General features: G+C 36.6%; 1 protein-coding gene across 3 annotated transcripts in view; it reads right to left on the bottom strand.

Moving 5' to 3' along the window:
* Window positions 1–20,330, bottom strand: part of Bbs4 (Bardet-Biedl syndrome 4) — a 65,503-nt gene extending 45,173 nt beyond the window's left edge. For 2 of the 3 annotated variants that reach the window (XM_027926129.2, XM_027926130.2), the window contains exons 1-2: window positions 20,293–20,330; window positions 11,949–12,000 (exon numbers count right to left, since the gene is read on the bottom strand). In XM_027926129.2, the coding sequence (XP_027781930.1) occupies window positions 11,949–12,000; window positions 20,293–20,316 (76 nt within the window). In that variant the 5' untranslated portion in view covers window positions 20,317–20,330. The remainder of the gene's footprint in view (window positions 1–11,948; window positions 12,001–20,292) is intronic. The other variant, XM_027926131.2, reaches the window with a different exon arrangement.
* Window positions 20,331–27,533: the final 7,203 nt, after the last annotated feature.

The raw sequence follows: 27,533 nt of genomic DNA, 5'->3' as shown, positions 1-27,533 counted from the left end.
TGAACTTAAAAACCAAGTATTGTTAAGATGCCAATTCTCCCCAAATTGATCTATACAATTGTTACAAAATTTTCAGAGGCTGCAATATAGAAATCAAAAAGATGATTCTAAAGAGTGATATGAAAGGCAAATTAGAATAGCAAAAACTATTTTTAAAATGGAAAAAATAAACCTGATTTCAACACTTAAATGTCCTATAATCAGTAGATTTTTAACAAATAGGTAAACATAAACATACAATGGAAGTTATAAAAAGTACAAAAATAAATCCACAATTATATGGTCACCTGATTCTCAACAAGGCTATTAAGTCAAATTGATGAAGAAAGGATACTCTTTTTATTAGTGTTATAAGAGTACAACAAAAGGAAACCTCAACCTACACTACACACCATATACAAAAATTAACTCAAAATGGGTCATACAAAAATAAAATAAAAAATGGGTATTAGACTCAAATATAAAGTATAGAATGATTAAACTTCTAGAAGAAAACATGAGACAATCTTATGACCTGTGGTAGGCAAACATTTCTTAGATATTATGCTAAAAGCATGATTTATAAAAGAAAAAACTAGTAAATGCCTTCCATCAAAACTCAAAACATCTGTTCTTTGAAAAATAGTGGAAAAAAGCCATAGACTATGATAAAATATATGTAAATCACTTATCTCATAAAGATGAAAATAATATATTTCCAGAATATATAAAGAACTCTGAACATTTAATATTAAGAAAACAACTCCCTCCTTTTTTTTTTTTTTTTTTTTTTTTTGAGATAGGGTCTTGCTGTATTACCCAGGCTCTCCTCAAACAATCCTCCCACCTCAGTTTCCAAAGCACACCCCATCACAACTGGCTCCAATTTTTTTCAACTGGGCAAATGATTTTGACTCTTCACTGAAGATATAAAACTTGCAGATAAGCATATGACAAGATGTTCAACATCAATTAAGAAAATGTATATTAAAACAAGGAGACACTGTTTTATATCCACTAGAATGGCTTTTTTTAAAATACTGACATTCATTCCACCCTGCCTCCCACCAGGAGTAGGGGCTTCTGCCTGAGGCAGAAGAATCTCTTGAGCCTAGAAGTTTGATATCATCCTGCATAACACAACAAGCCTTCAGAACAACAATAAAATTGCTGACAATACAATGTGCTAATAAGGATGTTGAGAAAGCAGAACTCTTATGTATTGCAGGAAGAAATACAAAGTGGTATAACTACTTTGGAAAAAGTTTGACAATTTCTAATAATATTAAATACATGCTCACAATACTATCTAGCAATCCAATTCCAAGGTAAGTATACAAGTGAAAGGAAAACTTATATTCACACAAAACTTTCTAGGTGAATGCTTACCTAGGAGCTTTATTTTTTTGGTGTTTTTTTTTTTCAATATTTTTTTAGTCGTAGATGGACATGATACCTTTATTTAATTAATTTACTTTTATGTGGTGCTGAGGACTGACCCAGTGCTTCACACATGTGAGGCAAGCACTCTACCACTAAGTCACAACCCCAGCCCATAGGAACTTTATTTGTAGTAGCCACAAAGTTCAACTGAATAAACTGTGAAATATGCTTACAGGTGAATACTACTTATTAATACAAAGAAACTCAAACATACAACCCATGAATAAATCTCAAAAACATCATATCAGGCTTTAAAAGATATGCAAAAGGTTATATATGATTCTGTTTATCAGGCATTCTGGAAAAGGCAGAACCATTGGAAGTAAAAATTAGATCAATGATTGCTGGCAACTGGGAGTGGAAATAGTTTACTACAAAGTCAAAGTGAATTTCAGGGATTGGGGCAAGTGATTAAACTTTTATCTTTTTTTGAGGGCAGGGGGTGATTTAACCCAGAGGTACTTACCACTGAGCTACATCTTAGCTTTTCTAATTTTTTATTTTGATGCTTAGGACATCACTAAATTGTTTAGGCTGGCCTCAAACTTTCAATCATCCTGCTTCAGCCTCTCAAATAGCTGGGATTACAAGTATGAGCAACAGTTCCAGGTTAAACTTTTATCTTGATTGTGGTGGTGGTGGTGTGATGGTTACATGACTATTTTCATTTGTCCAAACTTCCAGAACCTTGTACTAAAAAAGGTGAATTGGGTCGGAGGATGTAGACCAGTGGTAGAGTGCTTGTCTAGCTTATATGAGTCCCTCCCTGGGTTTGATCCAAAAGGGGAAAAAAAAAAAAAAGTGAATTTTATTGTTTGTAAACCATACACACTGATTATCGTGCAAACAGTAGTCAAAACAAAAGTGGCATAGCTTTATTATCAGACAAGCTAGAATTGTGAGGGATTAGAGAGGGATATTAAATAATAAGAGGGTCAATGCACCAAGAAGTCCAACAGTCCTGAATGTATTTTAATGATTTACCATACACAAAGCAAACACTGATAAGATTGAAAGTAGAAAAAGACAAATCTATAATTACATCTGTGAAAGGTAGTATCTATATAAAAACATTAATAACTATAAGTATATAAAACACAACCAACCAATTTGACCCAATTGACATAAAATACTTCATCCAATAAAAGCAATATAAACATTAAACATTCTTTTTTCGGGGGGTGGGGGAGACACTGGGGACTAAACTCAGGGGCACTTGGCCTCTGAGTCACATTCCCATTTTATTTAGCGATGGGTCTCACTGGGTTGCTAAGCACCTTGCCATTGCTGAGGCTAGCTTTGAACTCACGATCCTCCTGGGTCAGCCGGTCAGCCTCCAGAGCTGCTGGGATTACAGGCGTGCACCACCACACCCAGCAAAAATAAACATTCTTTTAAAGTCATGTGGAACATTCATCAACTCTGGCTATATTGTGGGCCATACTATAAGCCATAAAAAGAATCTTCTTTACCCACAACAGAATTAAACTAAAAGCTAATAATAAAAGCATATCTGGAAAATCCACAAATAAAAGGAAATTAAATAATACCTTTCTTTTTTTTTTTTTTTTTGGTACAAGGGATAGAAGGGTACTTTACCAGTGAGCCACATCCCCAGCCCTTTTGTATATTTTCTTTAAAGACAGGGTCTTGCTGAGTTGCTTAGGGCCTTACTAAGTTGCTGAGGCTGGCTTTGAACTCAAGATCCTCCGGCATCAGCCTCCGAAGCCAATGGGATTACAGGCGTAAACCACTGCACCTAGCTCTCTTTTAAAAAAATAATAATAATAATATTTATTTTTTAGTTGTAGGTGGACACAATATCTTGATTTTATTTTATTTTTTTATGTGGTGCTGAGGATCGAACCCAGTGCCTCACACATGCTAGGCAAGCGCTCTACTACAACACCAACCCTAGCCAACTTTAGTAGTGCATGTGCCAAAGGAAAAGTCACAAAGAAAAAATTTTAAATATTCAGACCTGTATAACAGTTTAAAAACAACATATGAAATGTGCATGAAGCAGTTAAGCAATGCTTAGAGATAAATATATAGCAATAACTGCTTAGAAAAGAAGATCTCAAAGTTTCTGCCATAAGAAATTGCAAAACCGAACATCAAAATAAAAGTTAGGGTTGGGGCTGGGCATGTTGGCACACACCCATAATCCCAGCAGCTCAGGTGGCTGAGGCAGGAGGATCGAGAGTTCAAAGCCAGCTTCAGGGAAAGCAAGGCACTAAGCAACTCAGTGAGACCCTGTCTCTAAATAAAATATAAAATAGGGCTGGGGATGTGGCTCAGTGGGTAAGTGCCCCTGAGTTCAATCCTCAGTACCAAAAAACAAATTAGGGTTGGGCATGGTGGCACATGCCTGTAATCCTAGCAATGTGGGAGGCTGAGGCAGGAGGATTGCAAGTTCAAGGCCAGCCTTAGCAACTTCAGTAGGCCCTAAGCAACTTAGTTAGACCCTGCCTCAAAATAAAAATATAAAGGGCTGGGGATGTTGGCTCAGGAGTAAAGCACCCCAGGTTTAACCCCCAGTACCAAAAATAAATAAATAAAAACAAAATCAGGAGGAATAAGTTCTACTGTTCTATCACACAGTAACAATTATTTATACTAATGTATTATACATTTAACAAAGAACTATAAGAAAGGAGTCCAAAGGCTCCAAACATAAAGAAATGATAATTAGCTGGACCTGGTGGCACATGCCTGTAATCCCAGCAACTCAGGAGGCTAAGACAGGAGGATCACAAGTTCTAGGCCGGACTTGGCAACTCAGTGAGACCGCCATCTCAAAATAAAAAATAAAAAGGACTGGAGATATGGCTCAGGGGTTAAGTACCCTTCAGTTCAATCCCTAGTACAAAAATTAAAAAGAAATGATAATGAAATTAAAAAGATAATTTCTCTGATTCGATCATTACACATATATACATATATTGAAATGTCACACTATACCCACAAATATCTATACCTGATTTTGTGTTAAAATTTTAAAAATTTAACTTAAGTTTTTTTCCCCAGTACTGGAGATTGAACCTACAGTTTTGCACATGCTAGGCAAAAGCTCTACCACTGAGCTACCTCCCCAACCCTTTTTAAGATAGGGTCTCACTAAGTTTCCCAGGCTGGCCTCAAATTTGTCTTAGTCTCCTGAGTATCTTGAGTATCTGGGATTATAGGCATGTGCCATTATACTCAGCTTTAAAAACAACAACAACAGGGGCTGGAGATGTGGCTCAAGTGGTAGTACGCTCGCCTGGCATTCGTGTGGCCCGGGTTCGATCCTCAGCACCACATACAAACAAAGATGTTGTGTCCGCCGAAAACTAAAAAAAATAAATAAATATTAAAAAAAATTCTCTCTAAAAACAAAAAAAAAGTTTTTATTAAAGCAAAGTTAAGTTAAAAAAATCACAATTATATTTATTTCATCATCTAATTTAGAATTCTGGAAACATAGGCGCCTTCCTTTGTTTTCTTTCTTTTTCCTTTTTTTTTTTTTTTTTTTGGGGGGGGGGTCAGTACTGATGATCGTACTTTGGGCCTCAAACACATTAGGTCTGAATTCTACCACTTGGCTATAACCTATCCCTGAACAAAGTACCTTAATGAACATTAAAGGATGCTTCAGATTGAAGAATGAGAAGAAATAAAAGGAGGAAGAAGAATAGCAGCTACAAAAAGGAAAAGAAAATTAAACACAAGAAAATATTAAAGAATAGTAATCAATGAAATTGAAACAGAAACAGGAATATTTGGGAAAAATCAGTAAAACCAAAAGTTGGTTCTTTGAAAAGATCAATAAAATGTAAAAATCCCTAACCTAGAAACTAAATGAGAAAAAAAGAGAATAAATAAATTACCAAAATCATAAACTGTAACAACATCACTACAGATCCTAAAAACAAAGTAAGTAAAATAGGAGTATAATAAACATTCATATTTATGGCAATAAATTTGATAACTGAGATGAAAAACATTACCAAAACTCTCTCTGAAATATTTTGGGTTTTTTTATTATTTATTTATTTTTATTTCTTATATTCATGACAATAGTGAATTATCCATTCACAGAACAATTTTTCGTAACTCTGTGTATAAAGTATGTTCATGCCAAATTATGCCATTATACATGAGCTCTCTTATTTTTTTTTTTGCATTACATTTCTTAATACACCTTTATACCACAATTTATCATATCTCTGTTTGTATATAAGGTATCTTGACACCAAATTCACATCTTCATACATGTATTTTGTATAATGATGAGGGTCTCCTTCCACCATCCATGCTATTCCCCTTCTCCCTCCCTTTCCCTTCCACCCCTATTCTCTATCTAGAGGTAATCTTCCTCCCATGCTCTCCCTCCCTACCCCATTTTAAGTCACCCCCCCTTACATCAGAGATTCGGCATTTGTTTTTTTGGGGATTGGCTAACTTCACTTAGCATAATCTTTTCTAATGGCATCCATTTCCCTGAAAATGCCATGATCTTATTCTTTTTTGGGGCTGAGTAATATTCCATTGTGTATAAATGCCACATTTTTTTATCCATTCATCCACTGAAGGACATTAAAGATGTAGTTCTACATTTACAAAATAAACTGAATTTGGGGCTGAGGTTATGGCTCAGTGGTACAACGCTCGCCTAGCATTTGTGAGGCATTGGGTTTGATCCTCAGCATCACATTAAAAAAATAAAGGTATTTTGTCTACCTACAACTAAAAATGAAATCTTTAAATAAAAAAATAAAATAAATTGAATTTGTACTTACAAATCCTTCAACAAAGAAAAATCCAGGCTAGGACTATTTCACAGTAACATTCTACAAAACATTAAAACGAACCGATACCAGTTCTATAAAAAAATCTTCAATGATACAGACGAGACAATAAGTTCCCAATTCATTTTATGAAGCCTGAATAATCTCAATATCAAATATTGATAAAGGCATTGCAACAAAAAAAAAAGAGAAAGAAAAAAACACTTCAGACCAACATCCTTCATGCATACAGATATAAAAATCCTTAACAGAATATTAGTGAACTATGAAAAAGTGTCCAAGAGACTTGCAGGAAGCTGTGTCCCCTGCATGGACATCAGAACACTTAGGGGATCTAAAATACTTGTTTAAGAAAACATAATGAAAGATTTACTGCTTTACTAACGTTGTTGCGTATCTCCATTCCTTTTCTAAGCTGACAGAACAACAGTTTGGTTAGAATAGCACAGACCCTGGCTACCTCAACTCAGGCAGTTGATTACTAGATCTGCCTTCCAAAAGCCCAATCTTCTAAGGACCATGTTGATACCTTTGTACATACTGTTACAAATTTTACTCAGATGGAGACTGTACACCAACATGGGACCTCAGAGCCCACATTATTATGTATAGTGTTCAAAATATTCATTACCCAGCTGAGATGGTCTTTTTACATGGGCTCTATTATTATTATTATTATTATTATTATTATTACCACCATACAATTCTTAATACACCTTTATACCATAATTTATCATATCTCTGTATACAAGATATGTTGACACCAAATTCACATCTTCATACATGTATTTTGTATAATGATGAGGGTCTCTATCCATGCAATTCCCCTTCTCCTTCCCTTCCCTCCCACCCCTCTTCCCTATCTAGAGGTAATCTTCTTCCCATGCTCTTCCTCCCTACCCCATTTTGAGTCACCCCCCTTATATCAGAGAAGACATTTGGCATTTGTTTTTTTGGGATTGGCTGACTTCACTTATCATAATCTGCTCTAATGCCATCTTCAATTTTCCTTGCCTCACTTCCCTCTTATTGCATCTAACACCACTTTCCCGGTCCATAGAGGAATATGAATCCCAGAATAATTTCAAAATGAGACCTCCTCTGGACCAACTACATTTGTATGGTACAAAATATTGTCCAATTTCCCAGAGAAGATTACAGCAGTAACTGATTAATCCTTCCCAGACCATTCTTTGATGGTTGCACAGGCTTTAAAGTTGGGGATTATTTCCTCATTGGGGACCTACTGGATTTCTTTAAAGAAACAATGGTTTTCTGTGCCTGTGCAGGAAATGTTTTCATCTGTAAAATTAATAACTGTCCTTGGGCTATTAAATGACTCAGAAACTTCACAACTCCCACCCAATATTTTCTAGGGAATTTAGTGATACCATTTTCAATTAATTCATTAAAGGAAACAGCTCAGTGGGCAAGCTCCCTAAAGTTTTTTACTCCACTGGCCCAGCACATCTCTGGTGGAAGTCCTGATGGTGATGAATACTTTTATTTATACCTTATTACCCTGTTGGAGAATTGGGGCACACCATTGAGTCCTCTGAAATCTGTCAACAACTTTGGTCATCTTGGCCAATGAGACAGCCTTGTCCATCTCAAATTTACATACTTTGCCGCAGTCTGGCTGGGCACAATCAGAAGCCACTTGTCAAAAGAAACTAACTTTATTTTTAGAACCAAACACGCCAAACAAAACAGCTCCTCAGGAAAAATCCTCAGAGCCTCAACTGCCACCACCGGCTTTCCACAAGCCTCTCTCCCACACCACAAGCTTCTCTCCACCTCCCACAATCCTCCTGCTCTTGCGGCCGATTGGCTGGGTCACGTGGGCAGAGCCAAAAAAGTCCCCCAATGAGCAGCTCCGTGGTCTGAAAGGGCAGGGAAACAGTCCAATGAGCATCACCGCAGAGGAGCCAATCAGCTAGATGTTGCTGGGGCCGAGGAGCCAATCAGCTAGATGTTGCTGGGGCCGCTGTGAGCCAATCATCAGCCGGCAGCTGGATTGCTGGCAGCTGGAAGTTTGCTGGGGCCCCTTCGGCTGTGGCTCTCAACAATACTTCTCTAGACTTCTTGGCCAAGGTAGTTCCAGATAAGAGCATGGTATTATACTATCTGTTAGCTGAGCAAGGAGGAGTTTGTGCTATAGCAAATACAGCTTGCTGCATTTATAGTAATACCTCCTCACTGGTGGAGACCAGGATTGAAAAGATCAGGCAATGAGCAACTTGGCTACAACACAGACCCTTGACCACCACAGATACGTTTTGGATGGGATGGGGATAGACCTAACTGACTGGTTCTCTAGCCTCTTCTCTTGGATACCAAGAGATATTAAGTCTATTTTACTAGGTCTTCTCTACCTAATTCTGACTACCCTGCTTGCTTATCATTGCCCTTGTATATGTGTCTTTCCATTTACTGCTCTGTTGCTATTCCACCCTTTTCAACTATGCAACTAAAACCCAAAAGAAAGAATGTCAACAAGTAAAAAGCTTTCATTCTAAAGACCCCTTTCATTGTGTCTTTTCAGCAGGAAATAGCCTGGAGATGTCATTGCCCACTTTCCATATAAATGGAAGCTAGAAACTGACAGTGGGGAAATATAACAGGGGTTCACTTGATGCTTTGACTATATCCCTTGTTGCTTTAAAACTTTTTTTTTCTTTTTCCCAACCTTCTTTTGCCTAATCTTCTTTTCCCAGATCCTGTTTTTCCTACCCTTCTCCTCCCCAATCTTTTCCCTGATCATCTCCTTCCTGACCTCTCATTCCTAATCTCATTTCTCTGAATCACCTCTTTGAAGAACCCCTGTTCCCCATGATGGTCAGAATTACAGGCTCTGGGACAGGAGCCCCCTGTGTTTCTCCACTGCTAGCCAAGCAATAAACCTTCTTTTTCCTTTTTCTCAAAAAAAAAAAAAAAAAAAAGAAAGAAAAGAATATTATTGAACTGAATCCATCAATATTTAAAAAGGTTAATACATTATGACCTTGTGGGGGTTTACCCTAGTAAATAAAAGGTTGATTGGTATAATATTCAGAAATTCAACCAGTATAATTACCCATATCAATAGATAAAATTATGGGTTCCAGATGGTAGAAATTAAAGGAAGTTATGACCTAGACATTTGTGTTATATCACCTGTACAACTCCAAAGGTATCATTTGTATATTGTTATTATTCTACATGAATGACAAACTGGCACTATGCAATAAAATAAAATTTCAAATTTGTGAAATAACTGACCAAAAGGCAATGCAACTTTGAGCTGGATTAACAGAAATAAAAAATCCAAGTAAAAATATATTATCTTCCAGCTATTCCACTTGGCCCAATTCACACTATACCTGGAATATTCTATTTTGTCCTGAACTCTATACTTCCAAGGACACCAAATTTCGTCAGAGAATGAAGGCCATAAGTCAAAGGAACTATAAACATCTCATATTTTTTTTTAAAAAGTTGTCACAACTAGAAATATTTAATCTTCAGAAAAAAGACATTGGGAACGTATACTGCACTGTAATTATTTATGTTCTATATGTCCTGAAGACTGTCAATTTCCTAAGGGAAGATTCCATGCCCTGTTTTTAACTTTGTATTTCCAATACCTAAAACATGGTAAGTCCTCAAATATATGAGGGGCTCAAGGAGAAATAAACTAAACTTTAATAACAGAAATCAGAAAGTAGTTATTCTGCAATGGAGAAGGAAGGAAAAACTGATTTAAAAAAAAAAAAAAACTGAGCCCCATAGCATTATTAAAGGTTTTAGCATTACATACCAAATGTGTCCCTTTCCCCCACCTCCTGCAGCAAAAAACCTTAGTATCTCATTAACCTGAATTAAGCCTAGGCAACTCTTGGCTGGTATACAAGTATCTTCTGTGTCTGGAGTCAATCAAACCATAGGATTTGACTTCAGAGGAAAAATGAATACTGAAAAGTCAATGACAATAAATGCTAACCCCACTTAACTGGCCAAATTACCCTGGTGACTAAAGGAAGTGACACATATCACAACAAGATGATTCTCATATCCAGAAATGGTATAAAGAATATTAGCCTATCCCTGGCACTGGAATAAAAAAAGAATATTAGCAATTACATTCAGTCTTGGCAGAACTACATCTGAATTTCACAAATAATCTAAATTACAGATATATAACTCTTCCAATGAAAGTGGTATTCCTGAAAAACTCTCTCAAAATACATTTCTGAAAGGCAATCATATTTTCCAACAACTTCCATTATAATTCCAAAGAGTGACAGAAATGGCTCTGGTTCACTAGCGCCTGCCACAGACCCCTCCTGTCCTCTGCCTTAATAAGCCAATTGAAAAGAAACAACAACAACAAAAAAAAAAAAAAAAATATATATATATATATATATATATAAAACAATGATAGAAATGACCCAAATAAACTAAACAGTTTATTGACAAAATTAACTTTTATACTGTTAGCACATGCTACAAAAGGATAGATAGTCTGGCAGCTATAATTTATGTATTCAGATAAGAACTACAGACAAGATCTAAGTAAGTCATACCCCTTCCACTCTGCCTTGGTTTTCTCACTTAGAATTAATTAACTGAAAAATAGTAGATACATAGATGAACGAATGAGTGCCTTTTCCATAGACAAGTTCAGGTGTTTCTCTAATGCCTGATAAATAGCAGGGCAACCAATCTATCAGACATGGGTAAACAAACATCAATGTCAACTAACACCTGATGTAAACTCTCCTAAAACGTTAAAACTTAACAAATGAAGTAATTCTGTTCCTCTAATAAAATATATATCATCTCTCTCTCAGATTATTAAATGTAGCTCTTTTCAATGTAGGCCTTCATCTAGTTAGGCTTTCCAGACTTAATTTTTTTTCAGTACAGATGCAATTTTTAGAAATTTTTTTCTCTTTCCACATTTTTAGAATATTTTAAAACATCTTTATTGGTGAATTATAATAGGATTCATTTTTGAAATATATGTACCTACATATACCATAATTTGGTCCAGATTCAATTTTTATAAAATCCCACACTTACTTAACATATGCATAAGATTATTTGAAGCCAGATTTGTTTTTTCATTAGCCAATTAATTTAGTTTTTTGCTATAATATTTTTCTTTTCCATATTTTTATTGGTGCATTGTAATTATTCATAATTGTGGGATTTGTTGTTACATATTCATGTACATGATATAATAATATGATTTGGTCAGTATCATTCCCTAGTATTTCCCCTTTTCCTCTCTACCTCCCTCCTCCTTGTCTTTTTCCTCTACTTTAGTATGTACTATACAACTTAACAGAGTGTTTTTTGCACAAGTAGAAAATGAGCACACTCTTACATAATAATCAAACTCCATTTAAATACATTCACAGATCAACAATACCTAGTGAACTCATAAAATAAAAAGGTATATATGGCAGAACATTTGCACTATTACTGATGTTTCCTAACACTAATATTTTAAAAGGTTCTAATGCATATAGAATATAAAAAAGAGGGCTAGGGCTGTAGCTCAGTAGTAGCACACTTGCCTGGCATGTGTGAGGCACTGGGTTCAATTCTCAGCACCACATATAAATAAATAAATAAAATAAAGGTCTATCAACAACTTAAAAAAAATTTTAAAAAGAATATAAAAAAGAACCAATAAGACAGAGTAATCTGTGCAAATATACACATATAATGAAATTTAATACAGACCTTTTTTCTGCCTGGGTTTTTGAGATTCAGCAGATGCAGAATATTGAATTTTCTGAAATGAAAGAAGTTATCTATGTTAAAGCACTTAGGATATATTCAAATAACAAGAATAATCAGAAGCTCATCAATCATACAAATAATTCATTAACTATCAAGTTATACATTTTCTATCCAAACTATAATGCATAATGCCTATTTATAAAATATATTTATAATGTATATTTATAATATACAAAAATATGGTATATAATATATGCATCAATATTTTTAATGTATTAAGTTCTAAAAAACTTCATATTAGTATTCTCCTTCTGATATACTTCTCAGTAATCAAACCAGAAAGGTAATCTCTATTTGATAAAAGGAAGCATATAAGGTCATCTGCACAGAAATTGCCTAGAACTCAATTCTTTGTAGAAAATATTCAAATGGATTTTTCTTATACCAATTTTGTTTTATACATGAAATGCCATGTTATAAGCAAAAAAAAAAAAAAAAGAAAGAAAGAAAGAAAGTTTCCTATATATAATAAGAGACTTTAATTCTTAAGTTCTAGATATGCAACAAATCCTGACTAAGTAAAATGAAAAAGAAATCCACACTTGGGTATATTACAAGAAACTGCACCAGAGACAATAAGAAATTCTTAGGGTTGGGGATGTTGCTCAGTGATAGAGCACTTGCCTAGCATGAGGCCCTGGGTTCAATATCTAGCATCTCAAAAAAACAAAACAAAAAACCTTGAAAGCAGCCCAAGAATAAAAATATCACCAGATAACCTACAAAGAAAGGACAAGTAGATTGGCAGCTGTCTAAAATCAAAACTGGAAATTGAAACCACACTAATAAATCATAAGAATAATTACTCCAAATGTCAGATACTAAGTAAAATGACTATTAATCTAGATCACACATTAGCAAACCATGCCCGCAAGTCAAATCCAGTGTGTTTTTATATGACCCACAAGCTAAGAGTGGTTTTTTTATTTTAAATGGTTGAAAAAAGTATATTTGGAAATTCCATAAGTCAAATTTCAATGCCTACAAATGAAACTTTATCAGAACACAGCCATACTTCTATGTTTATATATTGAGTAGGGTTTATTTTATACTACAACAATATACTTCAGTGTTTATAACAGATTGTATAGTCCACAAAGCCCAAAATACTACCTGGCCCTTTACCCAGAAAAAGTTTGCCAATCCCTGATCTAGAGTTTTATACCCATCAAAACTTTCAAGATCAAAGGCTTTCAGAATGTTGAAGTTTTTAGACTCTCACTAAACTGTAAGGGATAAACACCGGAAAACAAGAAAATAATTCCAGAATGAAGAAGGGAATAAGCAAAGGAACTGCTAAAATATATGAGTATTTTCAGCATCTTTTTTTAATATTTTTTTTTAGTTGTAGATGGACACAACACTTCTATTCTATTCTATTTATTTGTTTATTTATTATTTGGTGCTGAGGATCAAACCCAGTGCCCCACACATGCCAGATGAGTGTGCTACAACTGAGCCACAACCACAGCCCTATTTTCAGCATCTTGTTAAACAAGGTATAATTTGTGGTGCTGAATTAAAAAAACATCAAGAACTACAAAAAACTAAACAACAAATGGCTTAAATTGTCAGATGGCAATAAGCAGTAAAGCATTTGATGGCCCCTGTATTATTCAGATTTAAGTGTGAACTTCAAATTAAACACCTATTTAAAATTTTTTTGGTACTCACTAAAGGAAGGCAACATAAACAATGTACAACAAATGGAATGAGAGGTGCAGAAAGAGAAATAATTCAGAAAGAGAAAAAATTCAGCTTGGATTATGGCTCAGCAGTAGAGAACTCTCCTAGCATAGGCGGGACCTGGGTTGATCCTCAGCACCACATAAAAATAAAGGCATTGTGTTGTGTCCATCTACACCTAAAAAAAAAAAGGTGAGGGACTGACAAGGGCTCTAGCCCTTGCCTGGCATGTGTGAGAACTTAGGTTGGATCCCCACTACAAAAACATAAATAAACAAATGGAGGGGAAGGGAAAAAAAAAGAAGGAAGAAAGAAAAGGGGGATAAAATTCTCCAGGATAGATTCTATCAGAATGGTTTTTTTTTAATATTTATTTTTTAGGTGTAGATGAACACAACACAATGCCTTTATTTTTATGTGATGCTGAGGGTCAAACCCAGGTCCCTCCAGTGCTAGGTGAGCGCTCTACCCCGCTGAGCCACAATCCCAGCCCCAGAATGGGTTTGTTAAAATATCCAGATGCATGTTATTATAAAGACACATCTAAAACATAAAGACAAAGTAAAAGATGGGAAAAGAATCATCAAGAAAATAGAAACAAAAAGAAAACCACAGTACCAATATTAACCTTAGACAAAACAGACTTTCAGGAAAAAAATTTATCAGGAGAAAGAAACTAGTTCAAATAGATCAAAGACTAAAACAGAAAAGGCAAAAATTTTAAAGCTTTTAAAAAACAGGGTATGGAAGGATTATTTACTATATAAAACAATATATACAAACAAGTAAATTCATCCATATTCAACTATATTAAAATTAAAAACTTCTGGCTGGGGGCAGTGGCCCATGCCAGTAATCTCAGTGGCTCAGAAGGCTGAGGCAAGTTCAAAACCAGCCTCAGCCATTTAGCAAGGCCCTAAGCAACTTGGCGAGACACTGTCTTAAAATAACACATAAAGGGCTGGGGATGTGGTTCAAGCAGTAGTGTGCTCATCTGGCATGTGTGGAACGCTGGGTTCGATCCTCAGCACCACATAAAAATAAAGAGGGCTGGGAATGTGGCTCAAGCCGTAGCCCGCTCGCCTGGCATGCGTGCGGCCCGAGTTCGATCCTCAGCACCACATACAAACAAAGATGTTGTGTCGGCCAAAAACTGAAAAATAAATATTGATAAATATTGAACATTCTCTCTCTCTCTCTCTCTCTCTCTCTCACACTCCCCCCAAAAAATAAAATAAAATAAAGATGTTGTGTCCGCCGAAAAACTAAAAAATAAATATTAAAATTCTCTCTCTTAAAAAAAAAAAAAAGATGTTGTGTCCACCGAAAACCAAAAAATAAATATTAAAAAATTTCTCTCTCTCTCTCTTAAAAAAAAAAAAAAGACATAAAAAAGGTTGGAGATGGGGCTGGGGTTGTGGTTCGGTAGTAGAGCACCTGCCTAACACATGTGAGGCACTGAGTTCCATTTTCATCACCACATAAATAAAATAAAGGGTTTTTTTGTTGTTGTTGTTGTTTTGTTTTTTTAAAAAAGCAGGGCTGTGGATGAACCTCAGTGGTAAAGCACCCCTGGGTTCAATCCCCAGTACCGTTCTACAACTCCCTGCCAAATTAGAAACTTCTGAAGCTTGATGCAATAGGATACATAATGGTCCCAGCTACTGTGATGGCTGAAACAGGAGGATTACGAGCTGTAGGTGAGACCTCCATCTCAAAAAAACAGAACAAAAAACGAATTAAGAACTTTTGTTCCACAAAAGGAAAGACTAAGATAGATACATACAGATAGACAGAGATATACAGATATGTTTTTATTCAGGTTCCTTTACTCCAAAGCCCTCAATATTTCCTAAGTGATTAGAAAAATGTTAGGGCACTTAAGGTCTCAGAAGCAGGCTTCAGAAAGCAGTCTCTCTTTCTGACCTCCCCTGCCCCTCCTTCTGCTTGGTCCTCTTCCTCCCGCAAGACAGGCCACAGAAACTAGAATTTCCCTGCACCCCACAGCAAACCCTAGAAATTTAAACCTTCCCCTGCCTTGAAGTCACTGGCATAATGAAATTCTGACTTACCTAGTCAAATCATAAGACCCCATTTAAGAATCCCTACTGTCTACCTGGAAGGAATGCTACACAGAGAGGCCAAGAAGAATCTGACTGGATCAGGCTTGCTGGGCTTCCCCACTCAGTCTAATAGTAAGCATGCTTACACAGTTAAGTCTCCATAAAAACCTAAAAGGACAGATAGGGAGAACTTTGGGAGAGCTGAACACATGGAAGTTGCTGGAGGGTGGTGGATTGGAAAGGTCATGGAAGCTCTGCTCCTTTTCCCCGTATCTCATCTCATCATCTGTATCTTTTGTAATATTCTTTTTAATAAACCAATAAATGTAAGCAAGTGTTTTCCTGAGTTCTGTGAGCCACTAGAGCAAACTAATCAATCCCATTGAGGGAGTTTCCAATTTATAGCTAGCCAATCAAAAGCACAGGTCAAACCACCTGGGCCTCACTACTGGTATATGAAAGGCAAGATCAGTCTTGAAGGCTGAGCTTTCAACATGTGGGACCTGATGTTATATCAAAGAGATAACATCAAACAATTGAATCAGAAGACACCCTACTGGGGGCTGGGGATGTGGCTCAAGCCTGGCATGCGTGCAGCCCGGGTTCGATCCTCAGCACCACATACAAAGATGTTGTGTCCGTCGATAACTAAAAAAAAATAAATATTAAAAAAAAATTCTCTCTCTCTCTCTCTCTCTCTGGGTTCCAGCCCCAGCATTGCAAAAAATAAAATATAAAAACAATAGAATTAGGGTATTATAAAAATTTTATAAGTATAAATCATGGAAACCAGAGCTATCTGCTTGTTGCTTTAAAAAAAAAATTAAGCTGGGCACAGTGGTGTACCCCTATAATCCCAGCTACTCAGGATGCTGAGGCAAGAGGATTAGAAGTTGAAGGGCAGTCTGGGCAATTTAGTGAGACCTTTTCTCAAAATAAAATAAAAAAGGCTAGGGATATAGTTCAGTAGTAGAGCACTTGCCTAGCATATGCAAGGTCCTGCGTTCCATCCTTAGTATCACAAAGAAAAAAAGGAAAAAAAATCCTCCTTTTCACATATTTATCTATAAATATCAGTCCCCAGTTCTTTTATAAATTTCAGAAGAGGCAAAATAATTTATCATGGAAAAAAATGGTGCCACTACCCAGCTTCTTTCCATTAGAAACAGTGCCGCAACAGATATCCATGTACTATGTGCTTATGCTTTACTTTTATTTCTATGGGACACAGATTCAGGAGTGGGATTGTTGAATCCTCTTCATTTTATTAGGAGAGGCAAGTTCACTTCCAAAAAGGACAAAAATTAAAATTTCCATGCAGCAGAAACTTGAGAAAATGAAATTACTATAAATATAACACTACCAGCAATAAACTCAACAACAACAAAATAGTTTGCTTCAAGCTGAAGTGCTAAAGTCATTTAAAAAAAAGTCATCCTCTTTAAAATACTATTTGAGATTCAAATATGCAGAACAATTCTGCTATCACAGACATCAAATTCATATTCTGTCCCACAAATACCTATCTATATGACAACAAGCACTAGAGGATAAAGAGTATTACAGCATGTCACCCTTTATATATCTTAAGATTATGTAGGGGGCTGGGATTGTGGCTCAGTTAAAGCGCTCACCTAGCATGTGCGAGGCCCTGGGTTCGATCCTCAGCATCACATAAAAAAACAAACAAACAAACAACAACAACAACAAAAATATATATATATATATAAAACTATTAAAAAAAAGATATGTAGGCAAAGTAGGTATTTAAAATTTCCAATATCTTAAAAGTCTAGTAACATTAATCATGTTATTTTAGTTTTTTAATTCTTAATTTAACAAAATATCTTTGCTTTGGGTTTTCTTTATACTCAGTTTTAGACTAAAATAATGTGATTACTCTACAAATGAAAGGAGAATAGAACACAAACAAAAGTCCATTGAGCAGATAATATGGCCTTGCTTATTAAGACAAAATTATGTTGTAAAATAATCAACCAAAGCAACTATGCTTCCCAGGATGTTTTTCAAAAGACAATAAATTCTGAAAAACTAAAATCATTCTAATATAGTACAGAACAAGCAACAGAAATTTAATACTAAAGCAAGGTAGATAAAGTTTCACATTTGGAACTTTAGAGAAATTAGACCCAATTATGCACATATGATTCACTACTACTATTAGGTTGGTTTGAGGTGACTAAGGGAACGAAGAACCAAAAAAACAACCAATCAGGCACGGACAGACAGTAATAATCACCTGTCAATCAGCAGGGTCTCCTGACTAATCCTGGAAGGACAGGGATCTCAGCAAGATCTCCCAACCAACCCTAGAAGGACAAGGGACCCTAAAACCTCCCTTCCTGCCCCAAACCTCCCTTCCTGCCCTAAGCCAAATAAAATTCCAATCCAAGCCTGGGTGCGACTTCCCCAGACATGCTCTGTTTGACTGGAGGGTCTCGCCTGGGAGGGAATCTCAATCAGCCTTGCTCAGCAGCTTTTAATCTGCCTCCTTTTGGCTACTGGTGCCTAACCTTACAACTACTATCAAAAAACTAAAAACAGAAATAAAATATGATCTAGCTATCAAATTACTGGGTATACACCAAAAGGAATATATGAAATATTAAAGACATGCTTCTGTTCCCATGTTTATTGCAGCACTATCCATGCTACCAAGACACAGAATCAAAGGAGATGTCCAACAACGAATAAACAACAGATGGATAAAGAAAATGTGGTACATATACACAGTGTAAAATAATTCAGTTATAAAAAGAATAAAATCCTGCCATTTGCAGCAACACAACTGGAACTGGAGGACATTACACTGAATGAAATAAGGCGGGCACAGAAAGACAACTTGTGTTCTTGCTCATAAGTGGACAGTAGGGCTGGAGTTGTAGCTCAGTGGTAGAATGCTTGCCTAGAATGAGAAGGAACAGGGCTTGAGCCTCAGCACCACATTAAAAAAAAAAAAAGGTTAATTCTTTAAAAAAAATAAGTGTATGCTAAAAACAATTGATTTATTGGAAGTAAAGAATAGAACAGTGATCTCTAGAGGTTAGGAAAGAGTAGGGAAGAGGGGGATTAAAAGGAGGCTGGATAAGAGGTATCAAACCAGAGATAAGTTCTAATGTTCTACAGCAAAGTAGGGTCACTATAGTTCACAACTATTTATTATGTATTTTATAAAGCACTAGAAGAAACTAGGCATGGTGGCACACGACTGTAATCCCCACTGATTCGGGAGGCTGCAGCAGGAGGATCACAAGTTCAAAGCCAGCCTCAGCAATTTAGCGAGATCCTATCTCAAAATTTAAAAAACAAATAAAAAGGTCTCAGATTGTGGCTCACTGATTAAGTGTGTTGGGAGTCTCCCTGAGAACTCCCCGGGCCTTTCAAACATGGCAGTGGGCAAATTGCAGTGGGCTGCTAGAACTCCCCGGGCCTTTCAGATAAGAAGCCCCTAATGCAATATGGCCACAGGCAAGTTGTTTTGAAAATCTTCTAATTGGCCCTCCCGTCTTCCCTACTCATGGACAGTTCATGCCCGCATAAATCTTATGCAGGGCGGACAGGCTGCACCTAAGGTGATGACCTGACCTTTACTATGATTGGCCCTGGGAGCTTCCTGGTTTAAGATAACTGACTCTCACTTTCTATATAAGCTAACACCTGCTTGCAGTAAAGTGCTTCATCTTTGTCACTGCTATCTCTGTGTGTGCATTTTAATCTCCAACCTTCACCTTTCAAAGTGCTCCTGAGTTCAAACCCCAGTACCAAAAAACAGGAAAAACAAAACAAAACTAAAAGAGTTCGAAGGTTCTCAATGACAAGAAATGATAAATACTTAAGAAAATGCTAATTATCCTGATTTGGTCCTTATACATTGTATACATGTAGTGAATTATCACACTGCAACCCATAATATGTACAGTTATGTGTCAATTAAAGATTTTTAAATAACTACCACTGGGTCATCCTGATTTCATTTGGACTAATCTTACATCTAACAGTTCTGTGGAGTTGATGCTTCATTCAGACCAGCTGAATTACCAAACAGTACTTTCCAAAACTTAATCACAACAGAGAAAACATGGTCCTGCTTCACTAACAAAAGGCAGTGGCGTGAAAGCTTTTCAGGCTGTATCTCAATATATTCCTAATTCACAGGATTAACACAAACTGTCTTTACGCAAGTGGTAATAATGTCTTTCCATACCGTCAAGAGAAAGAAAAAGGGGACTAAGAACAGAGCCGTTTCCGGTGAAAATCTCTTTTCTATCCAGCGGACCCCAAGAAAGACCAGTACTACTACAGAGTCTGGGCCACAAAAGGACTCAGACTTGCCCTAGGCAACCATCTCCAGGGGTGAACCGAGGCCGCACTTGTCGTTCCGCCGCTCGGGACTCGGCTCCGCCTCTCCCAGGAGTGGCTGCGCCTGTCAGAGACAGTCCACCAGCCTGCCTCGGGGACCGCCGGGTGCTGCCCTGCCCCGCTACTGGGACACTAAAAAGAATCTCAGCGCTCACCGACTCAAGCGTCTCCTCAGCCATCTTGGCTCCGCCCACTGCTGCGCTGCCGGAAGTCAGCCGTTTCCCAGACGACCAGGCAAACGGAAGTCGAAGAACTGGGAAGGGCGGGAAGCCTTAGCCGAAAAGGAAGTAGATTGCCCGCTGGAAAGGTGAGGCTCCGAGCCCAGGGACTTCCGGGTCGGAGGGGAGTGTTGGTGTTGGCACTTCAGACCCCGTGGCTCTAAAGGAGTGGGTGGGAGACCTCGATCGCTGTGTAGAGGCTGCACGCTGCTATCGTTCTAGCTGGACAGCACACTCCGATGTGGTAGCATTGTTTTCCGGCTTGCTCTGGCTCCAATCTGTCTTTAATTCGATCCTGCTTCCAGGAAGGAGTCTTGGTTGAAAATCTCAGGCAGAGAATTGCTTTTTTGCTTTCCAAACAAAACTGCCCATTTCTTGGCTTTCGTAGTCTTCCTGAAGTACTCGGCTCATCAACCTCCCACTTTTGTTTACGGTTGTTTGCAAATCCGCTGTTGGTGGGCTGCATTTGAGGCTGTCTTGTTTTGATTTGGAAATACTTTAAAATCAGGAGATTTCACAAGAAATCTAGCTTCGGGATAAAGAGCCAACAATGAGCCTGCACTGCTGCATGAAAGTAAATAGCGGCTGCGACTGTAGATAAACATTTCGTTGATTTTGTCCACGGTCCTAACATCCCAGCGTACTTCAGGTGTTTTACCTTACTCACCTGAGTGAATTAAATACTTGTGTCATCTGAGGAAACGGGTGGGCTTTGTAGGCAAAAATAACTACTGCATGACCTGAGCCAGTCATTTATTACAGCCTCATTCTAGTTCCTGGAACTAGAATAAACAAGATACAGGATCTCTGCACCCGGACCGACCTTCAGGGTGTAGCGAGTCAGACAATAAGTAAGCAAAATTTATGAAGAAACATTTCGCCAAGTAAATACAAATGACTCTTAAACATGTGAAAAAAGACTTTGCAAGGAAGAAAACACATGCAAATAAATATTTCCAAGTGATACTTTTCATCTTTTACATTGGCAGAGAACAAAAATTTTCACTGACATAGATATGAGGAAACGTGCATTCTTCATCCACTAGCAAGAATGTGAATTGGTAAAACTTCCATTTAGAGCAGTTTGACAATAACCAAAATTAAAAATGCACATAACCTTAAACTCAATTATTTCAATTATAGGAATTTATTCTATAGGTATAGATGAGGGAAATTACATACAAAGGTATATGATGCAGCATTGTTTACAATAAACCAAAGCTTGAAAGCAACCTAAATGTCCAACAATAGAAGTTAAATAAATTATAATTCCATACTATATGGCACATGAAAAATAAAGAGGCAACTATTTACATATTGATATAGAAGAATTGCCAGGATACATAATTAACAAAGACAAAGTGCAGAAAAATGCATATACTATCTGTAATTTTTTAAAAAAAGAAATATTATGTACATAATTGCTTGTATACTTGGAAAATATTTCTGGAAGGAGAGTCAAAATACTAAATGTTACTTTTAGGGAGGAGAACTGGGCACCAAAGGTACAGGGAACAGGAGAATTTTCACTCTACCTTTTGTACAATTTGAATTTCATTTTATATGTATGTATTACCTATGCCAATAATAGAAAAAAATAAAAAAGAAACACAACTGTACCATTAGGATTGTAGTAAATACTAAGAAAAAGAAACAAAATAGCAAATAAGAGTAAATAACAGGGGACCAGTCTCTAACTTGTTTGAATAGGGAAATTTTCCCTGGATATTTTAAATGAGACCTAAAGGATAAGGCATTAGCTTGGAAAAGGGATGTGCAGGTTAGGGAAGATTTCTAAGGCAAAGGAAGAATTTGTGCAAAGGCCCTGAGGATGGAAGAAGCTTGGCCAGTTTGTAGCACAGAAATAGAAGTGTGACTGGAAAAAGAAAAGGAGGAAAGGGTTTGTTTCAATAGGTGAAAAAGTTGGAGTCTAGTGGTGTAGATCCACAAAGGCCATATGAGGGATTTTATTGTAAGGACATTGGGAAGGCACTAGAGAGTTTTGAGCAAAGAACAGCATGATCAGAATGGACATTTAAATAATTCATGTTAGCTAATGAGCAGAGAATGAATTGGGAGAATCCAGGGGAGATAAAAGAGTGCAAATGAGATGAAACCAGTTCACCTGAACCAGAAAGAGGGTAAAAGAAATGGGGGGAAAAATAATGAATTCTTAAGAAACTTAGAGGATGGTACAAACCTCCTGAGATACAGAATGGGATGTGGGAGGATGCACAACAAGGAGATAATGTTAAAGGAATACTGCCAGGTTTCTAACTCATAAAACAACTGTACTACTAGAAGAATGCTACAGCTAAAAACTAGCAGGGGAGCCTTAGAGAAAACATTTGTAGAAAAGTCAAAAGCCTGTATCTCAAAATATAAAATCTCCCTGGAAGGGGTCCTGTAAGAAATAAAAGAATTCCTTTCAATAAATAGAAGCCATTGTTGTTATGTTTCAAAATCTCTCCTTTGACCCCAGATCTTAGGAGAAATAGAGTACTTTCTAGGTAGGTTCCTTTTCATAAGAAAGTACATTAATTTCTCAAATTGCATCACCAAACTTAATGTGCTTCAATTATATAACTTAAAAACTCTTCTCAAAAAACAGTATCTTGGGGCGGGGGATGTGACTCAAGCGGTAGCGCGCTCACCTGGTATGCGTGCGGCCCAGGTTCGATCCTCAGCACCACAAACAAAGATGTTGTGTCCGCCGAAAACTAAAAACTAAATATTAAAAAACTCTCTCTCTCCATCTCTCTCTCTTTAAAAAAACAAACAAACAAAAAAACACAATATCTTTACAGGAAAATCCTAAATATCACATAAAGCATGTTTGTGTATCACACGAGTCTTCATTTCCCTTAGAAAACCTCCTTAAATGTGACCCTATTTATTAAAATCATTCTAATCATATAGCTGTGCAAAGCATTCCAAACAAGACATTAATCTAATTTTTAGTGGGAAATGAGGAGGCAGAAGAATCAGGCATAAGTAATTTATAGTACCTCCAATATGATTATCTTTTATTTACTTTTGGTATTGGAGATTGAACCCAGGGGTGCTATAAAACTGAGCTACATCTCCATTTCTTTTTATTTTTTATTTATTTATTTTTTTTGAGACAGGGTCTTGCTAAGATGCTGAGGCTGGCCTTGAACTTGGAATCCTCCCAAATCACTGGAATTACAGGTGCCCAGGTGCAATTTAAGGTTAAAGAAGGAGCTGCAGCTGAGTTTCTCCATTTTTAATATTTAAATGTCATTTTTACTTTTCTCAGAGTCCACAGCCAGCTTTTTTTTTCCATGCAACCTGCTGGGTAGTATCTAGCACCTCACGCCTCATTTGAAGCGTTTAGTGTTCCCAAAACTCATACCACAAACTTCTGAGACCCCAGCCATCACTTTGGGAAAAAAACACTTTGAAATAAAACAAAATATTCATATTATTTGTATGCCTTCACAAAGTATTTTAAATATGTCGTTCCTAATGATATACTCAACAATCGTCAATGGTGAATATGAGCAAAGGCATATTTACCATTTTGTTTGTGAGAAAAGAAATACTAGAAACATCCAAATATCCACTACCAATAATTGTTTAAATAAAACAAGGTACATCCATACTAAGACATATTACGCAGCTTGTAAAAGTCCTTAAGATGGCAAAATAGTTATATAGAGAAGGTGAAGAAAATATGCTTCCATTTTGGTTAAAGGAAATAAAGGGGAGAGATATTTACACATTTTACAAATACAATTCTGAGAAGAAATAATAGGAAACTGTAAGACATCTGTCTTTGTGGAGGGAGTAAAGGAACTAAGGGACCTAGGATGGAAAGATACTGCTTTTCATTATTTACAATTCTATAAAATTTAACTTGCTATCATCCATGTATTTTTAATTTAAAATAAGTTAACAAAATATGTAAATAAAACCATTTTAAAACTCTAATTCCTGGAATTCACAACTGCTTTGTATGCAGAAAGTCACAAGAGAATATTGCTCCCACTCTATCAAATAACAAAAGAAGTGATTTTAGCTTGAAAATTTTTAAAAAATCTTAAATTCATCAGGAAGAAGAGGACACAAGCCTACATAAACCAAATTTGAGAAAATGTCAACCAAGTTCTTCATAAGAGAGAAAAGACTCATTGCTGCTCATATTTCTAATTGAACTATGCTAGGAAGAATCATCCACCATAGGGGGAGTAAAGAGAAACTTGCTGAAAGTTAACAAAATTTTAATGGCCCCATAGAGGCTGGCATGACTTTAATATCTGGGAGGACCCAAATCCAGAGGAAGCCCACACCCACCCACCAATCGTACTTCATAGATATTAAACAAATACAGGGATGTAGTATACCAAATTTGGAAGTAAATGAATATTAGGAGAGCGAAGAGAAATCTACCATGTTAAGGAGCCTTTTCCAGGTGCAAAATGCCTTTTAAAATGAGGGGGCAAGGTAGAAGAGCTGAGAAATCCATCAGAGGCACTCTTGAAGACTTTTAGGAGGGGCAGGAGAGTGGAAAGTCTCATCCCTCAGGCATTGGGGTCATTCCTTTAAAAAAGAGTAAGAACCTACACAAGTGACTGCTGAGAAAAATACCCCCCATCCAGATGATAAAAAGGAAGGAAGGAAGGGAGGGAGGAAGGGAGGAAGGGAGAAAACAAGCCTGGAGTCAAAGCTATGAAGCAGAGAGAGACTGTTTCCAAAAGCTGATGGTTAGACTGTTAAGCAGTTGGATCTCTGGAATCTTGCCAGCATCCCAAATCCAGGTCCTGCTGAAGTAAAATTCTCACCTTCAAAATATTTGTAACTAGTGGTGAACCAAATCAAACTAAAGCTACAATAAGGTCCAGTTCTAGGTCAAATATACATCAGATTAGCCTAAAACAGAAATGGCCACACCCCATTTTGGAAGTAGATAATAAATAATGCTTACTTCAGTCTCCCTTGTTTATTTATTTATTTATTTTGGTACTGGGGATTGAACTCAGGGGAACTTGACCACTAAGCCACAGCCCCAGCCCTATTTTGTATTTTATTTAGAGACAAGGTCTCACAGAGTTGCTTAGCGCTTTGCTGTTACTGAGGCTGGCTTTGAATTCACAATCCTCCTGCCTCAGCCTCTTGAGCCACTGGGATTACAGGCGTGTGCCATCGCACCCGACTTCTCTTGGGTTTTCTTAAATTATCCATCATACAATCAGAAATAATCATGTGTTTCTTAACAACAGGATATTTTGTTAGGCAATTTCATCATTGCACAAGAATGATACACAAACCTAGATGGAATAGCCTCCAACACACCTAGGCTACATGGTATAGTGTATTGCTCCTATGCCATAAATCTATAACGCATGTTACTATACTAAATACTGAAGGTGGTTGTAACAAATAATATTTGTGTATCTAAGCATATTTAAACAGAAAAGTTGAAGTAATAATACTAGGTAATAAGTATTTTTTAGTTTAATTTTCATTTTATGGAACTACCATTGTATGTGTCGTCTGTTGATGATCATTGTATAATGAAACATATGACTGTATACAAGACATGTGCAAAAACAAGAAAATGAGACCAATGATAAGAGAGAAGACACAAGCAGAACTAGAGAAGACCTAGATGGTGAATTACCAGTTGGGATCTTTAAATTAACTCTGACCAGGCATGGTGGTGCACAACTGTAATCCCAGAGACTCAGGAGGTTGAGGCAGGAAGATCACAAGCTGGAGGCCCTAAGCAATTTACTGAGACCCTATCTAATAATAATAATAATAATAATAATAAAGGTCTGGGGATATACCTCAGTGGTAAAGCACCCCTGAGATTATCAGTACCCAAAAATAAAACAAACAAGTAAATAAATAACAACTCTGGTTAAAATGCTAAAAACTCTAGTGTAAAAAAGTCAAAATAACTAGAATCAATAGGTGGTTTTTTTTGTTTGTTTTTTTGTGTGGTGCTGGGGCTTGAACCCAGGGCCTTGTGCATGCGAGGCAGGCACTCTACCAACTGAATGATATCCCCAGCCCTGGTCATTGACTGTTGTTGATGGTTCTTATTCTACTGATAAGGTTTTTGAAATAAAATGATAATACTAAAAAATCAAGTGGAAGGGCTGGGATTCTGGCTCAGTGGTAAGAGTGCTTGCCTTGCATGTGTGAGGCACTGGGTTCAATCCTCAGCACCACATAAAATAAAATAAAGGTATTGTGTTCACCTACAACTCAAAAAAATTATTTTTAAAAAATCCAGTGGAAAACATGCTTGAAGAAATGGGAGACTCTGGCAGAAAATGGTAATTATACAAACATAATGAAATGCTAGAAATAAAAAATACAATACCAGAAATGAATTAATTACATGAAGCCAGGTGTAGTAGTGCACACCTGTAATCCTGGCTACTCAGGAGGCTGAGGCAGGAAGATCACAAGTTCCAAACCAGCCTCGACTTATCTCAAAATAAAAGATAAAAAGGGGGTGGGGATGTGGCTCAATGATAGAATATCACTGAGAGTTCAATTCCAGTACTGAAAAAAAAATTTTTTAAAGGCATTATAACTATAAAAAGAACCAATTTTAAAAAGTCATTTTTTAAAAAAGATCTCAGATGATTTTAAGAGGTTATCATCAGAAAGCATCCAATCTGAAAACCAAACAAACAAACAAAAAAAGAGTGGGGGAAAATCATCTGAGATCTGTAGGATAATATTAAGTCAATGAGATTGGAATCTCAGAGAAAAGCAGCAGTATGGAACAAGAAATATTTAAAGAGCTAATCATCAAGAATTAGCCAATATTAATAAAAAAACATCAACAAAGGTTTGAAAGGTACAGTAATCTCCATACAAAGGAAAACATGTAGACATATCATAGTAAACCTGTTATACACTAAAGACAAAGAACAGATGCGACCATTGTGAGGGCACGCATTGTGGACAGTGAAACAAAAATTAAAATGATGACTCTCACCAGAAACAAGCGAGACCTGAGTATAACTTCCTTAAAGTACTGAAAGAAGAATAAAAGCTTACATAGAATTAGAATACCATATCAACTACAATAGCCCTCAAAAATAAAATTAAAGACATTTTCTGACAGATTAAAAAGTGAGAGAATTCACCTCTAGAAAACTGCAATAAAAGAATGCTAAAAGTATTGTGGGGTT

Source organism: Marmota flaviventris, chromosome 2 (genome assembly GCF_047511675.1).
Source record: "Marmota flaviventris isolate mMarFla1 chromosome 2, mMarFla1.hap1, whole genome shotgun sequence".
Classification (NCBI taxonomy): domain Eukaryota; kingdom Metazoa; phylum Chordata; class Mammalia; order Rodentia; family Sciuridae; genus Marmota; species Marmota flaviventris.
This window is presented reverse-complemented; position numbering and strand designations above follow the sequence as displayed.